The sequence below is a fragment of the Peromyscus leucopus genome, chromosome 1 (assembly GCF_004664715.2).
Source record: "Peromyscus leucopus breed LL Stock chromosome 1, UCI_PerLeu_2.1, whole genome shotgun sequence".
NCBI lineage: Eukaryota > Metazoa > Chordata > Mammalia > Rodentia > Cricetidae > Peromyscus > Peromyscus leucopus.
The window spans coordinates 51,819,979-51,837,356 of record NC_051063.1 but is presented as its reverse complement, the minus strand read 5'-3'; the positions used below and the strand labels follow the sequence as shown (position 1 = coordinate 51,837,356).

General features: G+C 49.2%; 1 protein-coding gene across 4 annotated transcripts in view; it reads right to left on the bottom strand.

Moving 5' to 3' along the window:
- Nucleotides 1-17,378, bottom strand: part of Pax2 (paired box 2) — an 82,227-nt gene that overhangs the window by 25,184 nt on the left and 39,665 nt on the right. For 2 of the 4 annotated variants that reach the window (XM_037207248.1, XM_037207250.1), the window contains exon 6: nt 16,070-16,138. The exons of the other annotated variants lie outside the window; for them this stretch is intronic. In XM_037207248.1, coding sequence (XP_037063143.1) covers nt 16,070-16,138 — 69 coding nt within the window. The remainder of the gene's footprint in view (nt 1-16,069; nt 16,139-17,378) is intronic. 4 annotated transcript variants of the gene reach the window in all.

Genomic DNA, 17,378 nt, shown 5'->3' with positions numbered 1-17,378 from the left:
CTGGCCGTTCTCAGCTGATTGGTCCAGCACCAGCGCTCTGTCATTTGTCAGGTCAGCCCCCTGCCTGTTAACCTCTGGCCGTGTCAGCTCCCATCCCCTGGAAGTCCTTGCTGCCTCAGCAATACCATCCACCTACCCACGGTGCCTCGAGCTAACGAAAACACTGCTCCTGAGCAGTACCACGTACCCACGGTGCCTCGAGCTAACGGAAAACACCGTTCCTGAGCAGTACCACCTACCCACGGTGCCTCGAGTTAATGAAAACACCGTTCCTGAGCAGTACCACCTATCCATGGTGCCTCGAACTAACAGAAAAGACCGTTCCTGAGCAGTACCACCTACCCACGGTACCTCGAGCTAACGAAAACACCGTTCCTGAGCAGTACCACCTACCCACCGTACCTCACACTAACAGAAAACACTGTTCCTGGGTCAGGAAGAATTTAGCCTTGGAATAAAAGGGCTGCCCCCAGAACAGGTGGCAGAAGCCACTCTAGGACAGGGCTCAGAGTCTACGTGAGTCAACATTTGAACTCCCTGTGCCAAGAAGGCTGGAGTATGGTGTCTGTATGTTCTGGACTTTCTGGAACAATCCCTACTTAGAATATTCTTTTCAGCTTTCGGGCTAGGCTTTTAGAGAGAGGTTGGAAAATATTGCTGTAGGCTTCTTAAGCCTCCCTCCGTGTTATGAGAGGACCATGTGCTGGCCTGATTAGTCACCACTGATGGAGAAGTCAATCCAGCTTCCCCCGGCCCCTGCCAGACACTCCACTACTGCACAAGGATCGGGGGCCCCTTGGACTGGGCATGTGGCTCAGGGGGAACATTTACACAGCACATTCGAGGCCCTGGATCCAATCTCCAGTGCCATAAAGCAAACAAACACACAAACAAACAAAATAATGAAAAGAATTATAAAACTATACACAGCAGTGCCTGCCTGGACTCTTAGGATTCAGGAAGTTACAGCAGGGACATTGTGAGTCCCAAGCCAGCAGGGGCTAGCTAGGGAGACCCTGTCTCAAAGGAACTAAAAACTAAAAGCAATGCTTCTGTACTTCAGACCTCCTTTAATCCTTCCAGCATTGTTGTGAAATAAACACTGTGGCACTTACTTTATGTACAAGGAAACCAAGACAGAGGACATTATGTAGCTTGCTAAAGACTGTGCCCATAGTAAATGACAGTCAGGATTTGAGTCCAGGTCCCATATGAGAGCTTGTCTCCTAGATTACTTTACTCTGAAGCCTAGGTACTGAGCCCAGGGGTCTAGGGTCACTCGGCCCTATTCAGGGCACATCCCTGGTTCTTTGCTGGACTTTTCCCTGCAGTGAGGCTAACCCCTGCGGTGTGTGCTGGCTGAGCACAGACTGCTCAGGTGATTAGGGTACTGCGTTTATTATGTTATGGTTGTAGAGACTAGTTGGGTGAGTGGGAGGTAAGAGGCCAGTTCTCCCAGGTCCCATAGCTGGGTGGTAGGGCTTTCGGGCCTGTGGTAATTCTAGGGGCTCTTTCCACTATAGTGTGATTATTCCCACGGAGGATGGGCTTACTGTAAGTCCTTCAGGGAGCACAGACAGGCTAGAGATGAATTAATTAAGCCCATATCATCTTCTTTGACTCCTTATTTATTGAACACCTAACACAAAGTCTCCACAGATCTTGGGTTATTTGGGCTTCCAAACAATCCTCCAACAATGCTGGAAATTAATCCTCTTCTAACTTCCGAGAAGACTAAGGTTCAAAGTCACTGAAGTACAGATTAGGTAAGGGTAAGTGGCCAGATCTAGAGCGTATCCACCAGGGACCCCAGCACAAGGAAGTTCCTCAGCAAAGGTTAAGCTGTAGGCTGAATTACCCACTGTTAGACTGCATTACCCACTCAGCCCCAGAGCAGGAAGCCTCCGTGTAAAGGACAACCATGAATGCAAAGGTCATCTGCCCTGGAAATACTGACCCCAACATGGTCACAGTGGCTCCTTCCTGATCATAGGCCATTTCACCATCTTTCTGTCTACGCTTTCCTACATTGTCTGGGCTTTGTGCAAAGGCATGTATCACTTCTAGAATCTTTATTTTAAAATGTCTCAGGACTAGCCGGTGGTGCTCGCCTTTAATCCCAGCACTCGGGAGGCAGAGCCAGGCGGATCTCTGTGAGTTCGAGGCCAGCCTGGACTACCAAGTGAGTTCCAGGAAAAGGCGCAAAGCTACACAGAGAAACCCTGTCTCGAAAAACAAACAAACAAACAAACAAACAAACAAATAAATAAATAAAATGTCTCAGGACTAGCAGGAGAGCTTAGTGATGGACCATGTACTCAAGGCTCTGGGTTCAATTTCCAACACACACACACACACACATACACACACACTGTGCCCAAAAAGAAAAGAAAGAAGGGAAATGTCTTACCCCTCCATCTGACCACCTCCTGACAGCCTTATCCCATCAATACTGTCACCTCATCTGTTCCTGGGTTGCTCTGGAGCAGAGCCTACCTTATCCTGGGGTCCAGGATAGAACCCTCAATGTGGCCAGTCACAAATGGGAATACCCAGTGAGGTCTCAGCAACTTGGTGAGCGGGAAGTCACTGAACACTGTGACTCGAGCTGGAGACAACGGAGAAATATATCCTTTCCTCCTTGTGTTCACCTTCACCTGAATTCCAAAGGTGGGCAACGCAAAGGAAAGGAGACAGAGGGGGCCACGCACTCACCCAGACAGAGGTGGCTATGGGAGCAGGACAGGATTAGCTGTTTCTTTGTCAGACGGCACCAGGGCTCCTTAAAGTCCACACCCTCAGGGTGAGGTGAGCTGGGCAGCACTAAATCCAGCAAACAGGATTGATTTGAGCTTTTAAAATTATTCATATATATAAATGTATATATTGGGTTTTTGAGACAGGGATTCTCTGTGTATCAGTCCTGGCTGTCCTGGAACTCACTCTATAGACCAGGCTGGCCTTGAACTCACAGAGATCCCCCTGCCTCTGCCTCCCAAGTGCTGGGATTAAAGGCGTGTGCCACCACCGCCCGGCTGATTATTTTCATTCTTAACACTATGTAGGCACCGTTTTTCTTCCTGTGTGAGAGTATGTAAATGCAAATGCAGGTGCCTATAGAGATCAGAGGCACTGGATCTCCCTGAAGCTAGAGTTTGTTACAGGCAGTTGTGAGATGCTCAGTTGGGTGCTGGGACTTGAACTCTGGTCCTCTATAAGAACAGTCCATGTTCTTAACCAGTGAGCTATCTCTCCAACCTCCAAGAAACTTTGTAACACAGAAATAAACTATATAGCTTTAGTATTAAATTTTTTCTTCTAAAGGTGGTAACCAAACTCAGGGCCTTGAATATGCTAGGCAAGCATTCTAGCATTGAGCTTTAGTTTTCTAAGTTCAAACACAAAGGTGCACTGGTCATGGGCCAACCAACAGTATGAGTTCACCTATATTTACTAAATCTGTTCAACTTTACTGGTTCTTGTTATCGTCGTCACCATCATCATCATCATTATCATCACCATCATCATTGTTTTTCAGATAAAGAAATAAATCTCAGAGATCAAGTTGCTTTGTCCGACATCACATAGCTGATAAGTAGCAAAGCCCGGATCTGAAGTCAGAAATGTCTGTTTCTTCCTAGTAAGTCGTTTGCTTTGTCTTCTGGCCATTGCCATCACAGCCATCATTTCCTGCCCACTTCCTGTCCTCTTGGACAGACTCAAGGCACTTGCTGCACTCTGCCTCTAGCCCTCACAGAGCACCCGAGAAAGAGATCCCAACCGTTCACTCTTACAAACAAGAAAACAGCTCTGGAAAAGTTCAACATGACCTCGAGAGCTGGTGGTATAGGAGGGAAAGAGTGTAAGGAACTGGTAAAGGAGGAAAACAGCACCGGTTGGGGCAGGAGCATTAAATTTATTCCTCTACCTCATCTCCTCCACATCCTTCCCCCTCAGAAGGGCTCACCCCAGCCTGCCCCCCAGTCTCCCCGGCTGCCAGTGGTTGTAGTTTCAAACTCAATTGTTCTCCCCGGTACTGAGGCAAATGGAGTCATTAATTACCTTCTATCTGCTGGGCTGAGTTCAGAATGCGATCAATATCCCCTCTTGTCATTCAGGGCAGCCCGTCTGTGCAGCCCCAGCCCCACCCCCCACAGCAGTGGCACAGCAGGACCCAGGACCCAGACAGGTCTGGGCTGCCATTTGAGGCCCCCATCTGATAGTGGAACAGAGAATGAGGTTGCTCCCCAGAACTAGGGTACCTGTGGTACTGGGAGAAGAGCAAGGAAGGAAGGGAGGAGGCGGAAGGAGAGGGAAGAAGACAAAGGGTATCGGGGAAGGAGTCCAGATGGGAAGAAAATGGGGAGATGGACATGAGAGAGATGGGAAGAGAAGATGGGGAAGCCTGGAACAAGGGAGAAGGAGGGAGGAAAGGAGAGGGGGGACAGAGGAGATGCTGCTGTGCTGCAGGAGCCTGGACAGCGGAGAGGATGTGGCACCCCACTGCTTCCCACCTTAAGAGGGACAACTTGGAGTTTGGTCTGGCCATGAACCCCGAAATAAGCTTGGCGGTCATGAAAAGGCCCTTGGAAAGCCGAGTGTTGTGGTGTCCACCTTTAATCCCAGTACTTGGAAGGCAGATGCAGGTGGATCTCTGTGAGTTTGAACTCAGCCTGGTCTACAGAGTGAGATCTAGGACAACCAGAGCTATGTAATAAGACCTAGTCTCAAAAACAAAAACAAAACAAACAAACAAACAAAACCCACAAAATAACAGAAAGGAAGCCCGTGGAATCTGGCCCAAAGTTTTGTCTCTGGGCAATGTTAGGTCTGCCCAGCCCACCAGCCTGGCAAACCCCACGTGCTACCTTTGGCTACACCCAGCTTCTGAGCACCATAGGGTGAGAGACTGGGGTGGTGGATAGTAATCCTGGCCCCAGGCTTGCTGTGCCTACCCATACCTACTTACTTCTGGGGACACTATGCTAGGGATCTTAAAACAAGGCTGGAATAGATGTAACATCCTTAAGCCAAGATCCAGCCCTGGAATAGATGTAACATTCCCCAGGACTGAATCTTAGCTTTTCTTGCTCACTTTCCATGTGACCTTGGACAAGTCCTGTGAGCTTTTCTACGCTGAGTTTCCTTAGATACAGACAAGAAGACTGGGGGTCATCCTACAGCAACACTAGGTTTCCCTCTCGCAGTGTTCCAACGCTATCTACCCAAATCCCTGCTGTAGAAATAATGATAACATGGACCCAGATTCTGGTTGATACCAAACACTATGCTTAACAGAACACGTGGATTAACTCTTAGAACAATAGCATGTTCTAAGTGTACAATCCGTGCTCATGTCAGAATTTTTACTGGAGTAACACATTCAATTTTCATAAGAAAAACTCCATCAGGGAGCTTCTATTATTATACCCATGTCATAGGTAAGGAAATAGAAGTTTGGAAATTAAAGGACTTTCCTAAGGTCACAGAGAGGTAGCTGAGGAATGACAGGGAAGGCAGAGCCAGACCACAGAGATGTGCCTCTGGAAGCTGAGCTCATAACCTGGGGAAACTGAGGCATTTCAAAGACAGGTGGCTGCTCCAAACTACTTATCATAGCCCATAAGACTGCTCCAAACTACTTGCCATAGCCACTAAGTGTCAGAGCCAAAAGTAAACTCTGTATGCGGCACAGTTACATTGCTATGCTTGGTCTCTTTACTAAACTGTCTCTGGAGGCAGAGACTCCACATTTTCTCATCTTTATAAACCTAGCATAGAGCCTGATATGTGCGATCTCAAATATGGGCTGATTCGTTGAATTCCAAAAACAAAGATGGTGAGCCCTGAACTTGCCTCCCCGACCTGCCCCCACTTTACCTTTCAGAAGGAAAAAAAAGAGGCAGTAATTGCGGGTGACACTGTGGATTCGACATCACACTTTCCAGCTGCAAAGTGTGACCTGAGGATGATTTAGTCCGATGCCATCTTAGAGATTTAAAATCAGAACAAAACAAAACGCAGACTCGGAGAAGTTGGGTAGTGTTTCTGTGTCACAGAAATGGTCACCTGTCCTATCCCTTGACTCTGGCCAAGAAAGAAAAATGAATTAAAGGCAATGATGGAGATCTGGGGAGAAAGTGACCCTGTCTAAAGCTGGCAGAGGAGGGGGGCACTGGGGGCCACAGGAGGAAAGAATACACATGAAACTCCATGTCAAGAGATTCTAAAAGAAGACAGAATTCCACGGAAGACAGACGCTCTGAAAGATGAAATTCTGCCTCCTTAAGCTTAAATGAGCAACCTGATGAAGTAAAGGGACTGGGAGAAGGGAGGGCAGAACCAGAAGGGCATTTACGGAAATCACCGTTGCCGCACACGGCTAAGCTTTAAAATGTGATGAGCCTAGACTTTAAAAGGACATGTACATCGAACAGTGGAAGATTATGCAGCCATTAAAAAAATCATGTTTTCAAGGAATATGTAATGACATGTGAAAATGCTACTATATAATGTTAAGTAAAACTAGCAAGACACAAAGCTGTGTGCACAGCAGCACTCCAACTTTAATTAAGAATCACATAGCTAAAGTTACATGTGCATAGAAGAAGGAGGCTCCAAAATTAGGTGCCTGGTTTCAACACTGGTTATCACTCAATATGGGTTATAGATTATTGGGTTTTTTTTAGACACTTATTGTCCTGTCCAAATATTTTACAATAAACATGTATTGCACTTAGAATCAGACACAGCACTCCACCCCCAAAAAGGCACAAAACAGATGGAAGGAGGGACCACAGCCAAGGAGGGAGATGAGAGTAACACATGCCTGCAGGAAAACAAAGACCCAGAGGGCCTGAGACGGTGCAAAGGGCCCTGCCCTGCAGAGGAGGGTCCCCGTGGAGGGGACTTGGCTCAAACCTTGGGAAGAAGAGATAGTCAGGAGAGGAGAGGATGGGGAGGGGAGGACAGGGAGGAGAGGGGAGGGGGGAGGGAAGGAGGGGACAGGAAGGGTGAACTCCTGGTTTGTCTTTGTCTCCCTAGGAAGAGGAAACAACCCCCAGTGGGAGCGCAGAGGGCTGGGGAGGGCCCAGGCAGCAGCCCTAACTTTCTCAGGTCGCTGTTACACCTCAGGACTCAGAGGAACCAAGGATCCTAAAACTGCTATTGCTGAGTCCTTGAGTCCAGATGACTGGTTTCAAGAAGATTTTGCAAACGACACTGCAATACCTTCAGTCTCAGGCTTTGGATATTTTTCTGAAAGAAATGATTTTACCACCGATTTGCAGGGGCCAGAAAATAAAAGGTGACAGACCAGGACCTGAATGCACTCACTGAGAATAAGTTGTGGCACATTAACTTGATATTGATGCTTAGATTAAACGCTCCCCTCCCCCAACCCCTGCCACCACCATGATGGTGTGTGCCCAATTGCCTTGGCTGGAAGCTATAACTCTGTTTTGTTTTATCTTTTAAAACATTCTTCATAGCTTTTCTGCCATGATCACAGCATCAATCACATTCTGCTTGTGTGATGGTGTGCACATCTGCATATGCACATCTGCCTCTCAACTAGATGATAAGCGTCTTGAAGTCAGGAGCTGCTCCATTTACCTTTGTAAGCCATTCACCCATCTTTACTTAGCAGGTGCTCAATTTGCTTAAACTGGCATTTCCCCCCTTAGCTGATTTATTAAGACAGTAACGTGGATATATTAAATGTTAACACTTGACAAAGACACCCCCTCCCCTTTCCGAGCGGAAGGACAGGGTAGAGGAAAGTGAAATAGTTGATGACTGTTGAGTCCAATGGAATCTAAAGCACGTGTCTATCACGACTGGGAGGAGGTCTTCGCTTTCTTGCCACATGATTTTCTTCATTTGAAACGAGAATAACAACAAAAAGAAGGAGGAGGAGAAAGAGGAGGGAGAGGAGGAGGAGAAAGGGGAGGAGCAAGAGGAGGAAAAAAATCCTAAGACTTCTCGGATAACGACATAGAAGGCATCCTTATGACTTTAATCAGGTAGGGTTAAGAGCCTGAACCAACAAGATGAAAATGCAACAGGGATAAATGGAATGCCCTACGTTTAGGTTAAAAAAAAAAAAAATCAATTACGCAAGTACGGAATGGGTGGGCCTGGCTGGAGAGCAATTGATGTGAAAAAGATCTTGAGGTTTTAGTTGACCATGAGCTTAATATGAGCTTGAGTTGGACACGGCTGCTAAAAAATCGAATGTAATCTTAGGCGACGCTGCGGGTGTGGAGTCTCCCGGCAGGAGAGGGCAGTGGTTCTGCGGTACCTGGCCTTGGCTGGACTGTCTCTGGGACTCAGTGTTCACGAATCCAGAGACAGGTGACCAGGATGGCGAGGGGACTTCCTCAAGGGTAGGAACCTAGTCATGAGCTTGGTAAATAGGGTAAATGACTGAGGGAAACAGGAAGGGAGAGAGAACGAAGGAGCTAGCGAATGAAGGTCCTTTATCACCATCCACTACTGTCCTGGTAAATGCCATGATCTCTAAATATTTTACCAGGAACTAAGATTGTGAGAGATAACGGAAATACTCAAACATCCGAGAGCAAGTAAGGTGTGGGGTGGGCTCCTGTCCTATGCCCTCCCCTCAAAGCGGAGAAAGCCATAGCTGTAGGCAGCAGACACTCTTCAGCCATGTGCCACGTCCACGCACAGGCTGTGGCCCGGCAAGCAGAGCTGAGGGAAGGACGGCTCTGTGGTGAAAGGTAGGCAAGGCCAAGGACCCTCAAGACTCGGGGATCCTCCCCTGTCACCGCTCTCCCAGCCCTTGGCCTCCATCCACATGGGAGGTGTCCTTGGAGCTAGCCAGTCCCAAGGCAAGCTCCACTGCCTGCTTGCTCTTTTGGTCATCCCCCTGCACCCCTCCTGAATACATAGCCAGGAGGTCCAACTCTTAACGAGCAGCCGCCTCTGTGCCCTGTACAGCCCTGCCTTCCCAGTCTACCTTCAGCCCAGCACAGTGGACATCAGGGCCCACACTGGCACAAAGCTCAAAGAAGAAACCTGTGCATTCAGTACCCTACCTGCTTACCACAGCGGCTCACAGACTCTCAGCTTTGAAATCTGTCTGCGAACAGAGGGATAGTGAGCCTGACCATTTAAGGCCCTCATGGTTAATAGGCAACCTAGAAAAAGAGATGGGATAGAGGAAGCCTAGAACCCCAGAAAATTGTGCTAGCATGGCTACTTTGCCCAATTTGAGTAAGCTGGCTTCCTCTTCGCCCCAGAAAAGCCCACAGGTTACCCACTGCTGAGGCAGGGCCGGTCCCCACATGTGACACCTGTATGAAGAAGTTGGAGATGCTCTGTGACTAGAGATGTGGGAGAGGAAGATGAAGGCCAGAGGCAAGAGGAAGGCACAGGAGATGAATAGAGAGCAGGCAGCCCTGCCCCCCCCCCAGGAAGCAGCCCTCGGGGCCAGCTTCTGTTGGCCTACCCTCAGAGCCCGTGGGGAGGGGGGTTTTGGAGGGAGGGGCTCCTGTTTGGACCCTGGCTCACCTTTCACCCCCTCCAGAAGGGACTGGGGCCTTCTGCCTGGTATAACCCTCAGTGGGCTCCAGTTGGGCCAGAACCAGTCCGAAACCTGTCTGAAGCTAAGAGGGAAGGGGCTTTGTTAGCTCTAAGGACACAAGCAAGGCGAAAAATTACATCCCAGGCCGCCCTAAGTATGCTTGTTTAGAGAAACTGCTTGCATTTATGAAGTCCTTGGTGCGGAAAGCAGGGTTGCAAATGGCTGCATCAGAGCGACAGCAAAGGCCATTAATTTCCTGTTATGTTTTCCTGTGTTGGGGGCTTTATTAATTTAATTTTACACTGTCGAACAACAGCGAGAGCTGACACCGCCACACCGCCATGGCTGGCGTGTTCTTTTTGTGTGTGTAGCAAGGCTTTGCCTGACATGCAAATCAAGGCTATTACCAGAACCAATAAAGATGTGTGGAGGGAAGAGGGGAGGGCTGAGTGGGGAGGGCAGAGGAGAGAGCAGGGGACAGCGAGGGCCAAGGCCGTCCCCGGACAGTTTCTGCCTCACTCTGGGCCTGGCGTTTCCTGGATGCTTTGGTATCCTCCACGCTCAGCAATTCCTGCCCCCCTCCGCCTCTCCCCTACCTCCCCTCTTCTCTCCCTTCTGTGCCTCTGTGGACTCTACCTGCCAGTTCTCCTCCATCCAGGATCCTGGCAGAACTTGAATACAGACATGGGGAGGGGGCGGTAAGCTGACATCTCACTGGCAGGTCAGAGTCAAGGCACCCTTCCCTTTCAGCCGCATTCTCCCCCCCCACAGTCCCTTTTCTCCAAAGTTACGGGTCCTGGTTAAGCTCAGTAGGACACACACACACACACACACACATATACACACACACACATACACGCAAGACAGAAAGAAAGAAAGAAAGAAAGAAAGAAAGAAAGAAAGAAAGGAAGGAAGGAAGGAAGGAAGGAAGGAAGGAAGGAAGGAAGGAAGGAAGGAAGGAAGAGAAAAGGAAGAAAACAAAAAAAAACAAAAAAAAAAAACCAAACCCACCAGGACAATGGAAGAGGAGAGGGACTGGTCGGGAAGAGGGGATTAAGGAAAGGAGGGGGATAAGAAAACATTATGGGGGTGAATATAATAAAAATATGCATGTATGAGATGTCATAATGAAACACATTATTATCTATAGCTAACATTTGCTAATAAAAACAAAACCTGTTATAAAAATAATAAACAAAGTTATGGGTTCTGGCTCACTCACGTATTCCTAGTGTGCATCAGCACACACAAGCCCCATGCTGTGGGCAGAAAGGTCTGGAAGGGCCAATACTCTAACTTGGTTGTAAGTCCCTCGGAGATCTCTCGTGGCCTCACCTTGTCAGTCACTTACTTCCTTAGAATTCTCGGGAACAGGCAAAGGTCTCCAATAATCTCTCCCTAAGAGACTGCTGCAGCAGCTGTCTTTAGTAGCTACAGGGAGCCCACGTGGACATCGCCCAGCGTCAGAAGAAGAGGTAAGTTTCAAGGAGACCTGGTGGTGCCACTTTCTGGTCCCTGCCATGGCCAGTCTTCATTCCCACTGCCCAAGACCACACTGTCCCTTGCTGGCTTCCACAGACTGGCTGCTCCAGGTGGTCCGCAATGTCTTTGGTTCTGTTTACCATACAGTCATGCCGCCCAGTGCCCATACTGCCAAGGGTCTGGGCTGGCCACACTGCCCGGGGGGATAGAGATGGCAGGTGGGCATGGAGAGATGGGGAAAGAGGGGTTCCTGGAGCTTCTCCTCCCAAGCACCATACTGTCTGCATCCTCTGTCCTGGCTTCTCAGACTTTCTCAGCCTATAGTGTGTGCGTGTGTGCATGTGTGTGTATGTGTGTGCGTGTGTGCGTGTGCGCCCACCTGAGCATTTGAACAATGTCCATGCATTTCTCCCTCTGTCACTGGCTTTCTCATTCTCCTGCCCACACTTTTTTCTTCTGGAACCAGTTGGCAAGCTTGGAGAAGCTGTTGGATGGAATCCAGCTCTCCTGAGGAGGAAAGCATAAACTTCATAAACGGCATTTACCTTAATGCAGGTTCCTAGGGCTGTTTTCCTCTGGCTTCTCTTTCCTCCCCCATCCCCTCTGTCTCCATCACCTTCTCTGCCTCTGTATGCACCCTGACATATGTATGCATGGGTGTACACACACACACACACACACACACACACACACACACACACACACACACACACTGCGCAGGTACATGTGCTATACCTAATCCTGGGAGGTTGAAAGGGAAGGGGGACCAGTTCTGCTCCTCCATTCACAGGAGAAGGCCACAGCTGGGGGTCCTCCACAGGCTCCAAGGGATGCCCACGCCCTGTCTCCAGTGGAGATGAGCACAAAGGGTGCTTTGAAGCTGGCCTGCCTCGGGGAGGGAGGGATGCTGACATTTCATAAGGATGGCCAAATGAGGAGCCACCTGGAAGCCAGGCCACAGGGCTGCTGGAAGGGAGCGAGAGAAGGCTGGCCTGCAGCAGGTTTGTGAGGCCTCTTGTGTGATGCTGTCAAGGTCAGCAGGTTTGAGTTCATTGAAGGGTCAGGATGGTTTGAATTACTGGCTCTGCTACAACTAGGCTCTGAGGCTCATGACTGACTCCCAGCCTGCGCCAGGCCCCACCCTCTCCCAGACTGTCTGGCTTTTCCACCACTGTGGGCCAGAAAATGAGGTCCCAGACAGCCCCAAGGCCACCTTGGCTCTGAGGAAGGCAGGATGGGGAAGGGTCGCTGCCTGGTCTCAACAGTCTAGGAGGCTGCAGGCATCCTGGACCTCTCAACCCTTTCATTTTCTTCATATCCATTCTGAGGGGTGTCATGCCAGCGGTCTGTCTTTCCCCATTGCCCACTGGTCTGCAGAAGATGAGGGCACCCAGGAAGGGGAGCCCACAAGCAGCAGGACCCAGGGAAAGCCCTGAGCCTGGCTCTTCCCTTGGATGTCCAGAGCTTGTGCTTGGGTGGGGGTGGGGAGGAGAAGAGCTGAAGCAGTGGATTTCTTGCTTCATGCCCTTGCTGGGAGTGGGGTGGGAGGAGCCAAACCCACCCACGGGGTTGGAGGGCGGTTGCCGGGGGAAGATGAGGAATGGAAGACATACACGGATATGATGGGTTCTCATGTGAGGGTGACTACAGGAAAGATGTGGAAGACATGCTTGCCTTTGCAGAGAATGTGTGACCTCCACTCAGTGTTCAGGAGCAGAGAGATACAAACAATCCCCTCTGCAGCAAGTCAGCACCTGCTCTCCTGGGGAAGCCACCCTCCGTTCTTTCTGTCAATGTATAGACAATCGTGCAGTTGTGGGAAACCTCAGAATATTTTAAGCAACTCACTCTTGAGCCACAAAAGCACGAACTAGCTGGAAAAAAGGAAACATGACAACTCGAGTGTAAGACTACAAATCTGCACCTGTTCATCCCACACAGCCATGGTTAAACCCGGTACCTCCCCACAGAAAAACACGAGTTCCCTCTGCACAGAGCCCACGGCAAAGGCTTACACAAAACATCGACACAACCTGCATTTGCTTCTGAGGAGTCACAGGCTCACGGCCAATGGTATCCAGAGAGTTCGGCTAAAATATGTGATCTAACCGAGATAGAGAAAAAACCTGCCGCCGGTACAGCCAGTCTCATTTCCTCGGTTACCAGGAAGGCAGAACCAGAACCACGAATGAACGTTCATAGTGGGGCTCTCTCTGGAGTCCTGGCGACCTTTGAACTGAACTCTTTTTTGAACTGGATAGTAGCCAGTTTGGAGTCTTTGCTGGAGACGTAATTTGGAACGTAAATTGAGTGTTGTTTAACACAGTCGAACCCCAGCACTTGTCCAGTCAGGGGGCTCCCATACTCGGGCCAAGGGACCTGTCGCACTGAGGCAGTCTGTGACACATGCTAGGTGCTAGGTGGTACCCAGCACACACGAAGCCATAAAACTCCAGTGTGACCCACAGGAGCCCTAGCTCTTCCTAATTCCAGCTTTTGTTTTTCCTGGCTTCAGTTACCTTCCATTTATTAAGTGGATGGGACCGGAGAGATGACTCAGCGGTTAAGGGCACTGGTTGCTCTCCCAAAGAACCCAGGTTCAATTCCCAGCACTCACATGGCAGCTCACAACTGTCTGTAACTCCAGTTCCAGGGGACCCAACACCCATGGCAAAACACCAATGCACATAAAATAAATAGATAGATAGATAGATGATAGATAGATGATATTAAGTGGAAAATTCCAGAAACAACAATTCATGGGTTTTCAGTTGTGTGTCTTTCTGGGTAACATGATGAAATGCTGAGCTGTCTGCTCAGTCCCACCCTGCCCACCCTGTGTACGAATCAGCCTTGAGCTCACTGTACTCATACTGTACCCATTGGTCACTTAGTGGCTGTCTCGGTTATCAGACTAACTTTCGCAGTACCAGTCTAGAATTGCTCTGTTTTAATTATTGTTGCTGTTTATCTTTTACTGTGTCTAATCTATACAGTAAACTTTCGTATGTATGCGTTGGGAGAAACAAAGCCTGTGTAGATAGAATTGGGCATATAGGACTCTTCATGATTTCACGTGTCCACCAGGGGTCTTGGAGATACGTCCTTATGGGTAAGAGAGGACTACAGTATTCTCAAGATATGAATCAGATAGCATCCCCCCACTGTCTCCAGCTCACTCTCACTGTACTCTTTCCCAGACTCTGTGTGTGTGTGTGTGTGTGTGTGTGTGTGTGTGTGTGTGTGTGTGTGTAAGGATTAGGTGGGCACAACTGTACCCAGGGGCTTGACTTAAGTTAAAGAATCAGTGCAATATCATTCTGTTGGCCCAACATGTGCAACCTTACGGTGTCTTCTGACTCCCCTCAACGCTTCTCCCAGTTCCTTCAGGCTGTATCCTGTCCCACTGAAACAGCATGTAGTCAGCAAAACTTCTTTGTGTCCTTCCCATGGGACAAGCTCCAAGACCAAAGGCCGTTGAGAAAGTCAGACTCCATCTACAATCTCTACCTCTAAATCCAGCCCACACTCCTCTCAGGTCACAGAAAGTCTACCCATCCAGCCTTGCCCACCTGCGATACCCACCCCTAAGCTGCCGCCATAGCAAGCCATACCCAGAGATCCAAGGCCAGGAGAGCCTCTCCTCTTCCCCAGGATCTCCCTTGCCTGTCTTGTCTGACACTGGTTCTCTTCCCACGGCTCCTCCAAAGGACAGCTGGGAAGAGCTTGGTGACCAGGGCACGCCTGGTTTCCATTAATGAGATACACGAGTGTAAGGCAGCCATGGAGGCAGTCTACAAAAGGAGGCGATCACGGGCGGCCAGGAGCCGAGCTGCTCAGGTAATTGGTTTATCTCTCTGGAAGCAGGGGGAGCAATCTCAGCACAGACAGACTAGCAGTAAAGTCTCTTCCTTAAGGCTATTTCCTTTGTCTTTTCAATTGCTTGCACATCCATGTGAGAGAGGGAGAGAGTGTTAAAGAGAGAGGGAGAGGGAGAAATGTTAATTTGTGAATTAATGGCTTTTCTCAGCGGAATTGTAAATTCAAATGTCACCTCACACGGTGACACCACCGCTGGTCTGCTGAAGAAGCAATGATAAGATCCCCCACCTCCCTCAGTGCCCCTCCCTCCCCAAAGATAGCTGTGGAGTGGAACATGCTACTTTTAATTTGCAATAACAACACAACAGAGGTAGACGGTAATGACTGCCTCTGCCACCCTCCTCCCAGCTTCCTGCCCCCCAGTCCAGGTGGCTCCCCCATTTCCTCTCTGCCCACCCCCTTCTGAAGTGCCTCACCTCACCCTGCTGCCCCCACCCACCCCAGCCAGGGGCTGATCACAGGGGGGGTGCCTTTGGAAGGCTGCAGCCCTCTCTTCTCCTTCAATAATCAGGGAATTAATGACCCTGAAGTTAAAGTGAGGCTGATACCGAGGCCCTGCCCAGCGCTGGGAAAAAGCCCTCATTGTTTTCAAGCAGGAGGCGGGCAGCAGTGAGGGAGATTCATGGATGGAGATTGAATATGCAATTTTCTTTCACCTTGCCAAGAGCTGCCCCTGGGCTGTGCCTGGCCTAAATTTTTCCTTTTACCATCTCTGCCTTATCCGGCCCTCCCACCTCCCTTCCATTCTTTCCAGAAAATTACCTTCAAAATTGATTTCCACTTTTACAAACAAATATAATGGGAACACAGGAAAAAACTTGGGCCGTGATGAATTAGGGCTGTCAGGTGCTTCCAGGTCTCCTTTGCTTTTGTTTTACTACCCGATCTACTCTTTGTTTTTCCAAGGGCTGGAAAAACTGCCCCCATCCACAGAGCGGCTGACCCTCTGGGCCACCAGGCTTCAACCCCAAACCTCTGTGGTGGCCCATGGTGGAAGAAGGGATCCAGGCCCAGAGACTGTTAGCTTTCTAAGGCCCCCAGTGAACGCCTGTGCCTCGGCCTCCAGTTGGCTGTCTGCCCTTAGGACCCATTTCTCTAGCCACGCCCCCCGAGCTATTCCCCTTAACCCCCACACCATGTTCCCTCTGGCCCTCATACCTCTTAAAGTCCAGACCAGATGCAAACCTCCACCTCCTCTAATGTGGGCAGGATCAGTGTATACCTCGACTAGAGTAAATAAGAGACAGACAGACAGACACTGAGAGATCCCGAAGGACAGGCAGGTTGATTGGGGGCCAGATCCCCAAGCTGGGAGACCAGGCTCCTCTTCAAAGAGATACAAAAGTTCTGAGCTGCAAATTACACACAGCCTGAGTGGGAAGGACTAGTTCTTTGCCTCAGTCTCCCTCGTCTTAGGGCCCAGCCACTCTCAGGGGTGGGCTTAGGACAGCCCACTGATTTGTTAACAGATGTAAGTTGATACTAATGGGTTCTTGGGGCTAAACTATGTGCAGGCCCATCCAACATCCACAGTGTTGAGCACTCAACATGCCTAGGTCTGGCTTAGGATTCTCCTGGCTGCTGGTGTCAGCATGTACATGGCCTTATAATACTCTCTCCAAACAGGTGCATTATCTAAAACACTGCATGTCTTCTCAACATGTGACATTCCACACCTCCTCACTCTTAAAGGTCTCAGAGTGACATCACACACACAATACACTTACATAAACCATAGAAATATTATATGTGGTTTAGAAAACAAGCATCTAGCCTCCAAGGTAAATAAACAACCTTGCATGTAGGAATAGAAATGCACACAGAAGAACAGAGAGAGTAACAGTCCCATCTTAGATAAAGAAAGGCACTTTTATATTGACATGCGTAGAAAACTATGGTGGACGCTGAAAATGACGAGTGGCTCATTAGGTAACCACAGAGTAACAAGTGGACAGGTAGAAGTAGACACAGGGGTCTCAACCATGCAGGTGAGGCCAGCTACCTCATCCTTTCCTGATTAGCTTGTCCCAGAGTTACAAAGAGCCCCGCTGGGGTTAGGGAGTCTAGGCCCAAATAGACTTCTTTCTGTCCTCACAGCTTCATTTCGTCCTCATAAAGTTGGCACCTGCCAACTAGACTATTTTTTTGCCTAGGTACACAGTGATCCATCTTCCAGGGTGGAGCTGGCTTAACACTTTAGAGTAGTGGTTCTCAACCTTCCCAAGGCTGTGAGCCTGCAATACAAGTTCCTTATGCTGTGGTGACCCCCAAGCATAAAATTATTTTTGTCATTACTTCATAACTGTAATTCTGCTAGTTAGGAATTGTAATGTTAAAAAAAAAAATCTAGGGGCTGGATTGATGGCTCAGTGGTTAAGAACACTGGCTGTTCTTCCAGAGGACCCAGGTTCAATTCCCAGCACCCACATAGCAACTTACAATTGTCTATAGCTCCAGTCCCAAGGGA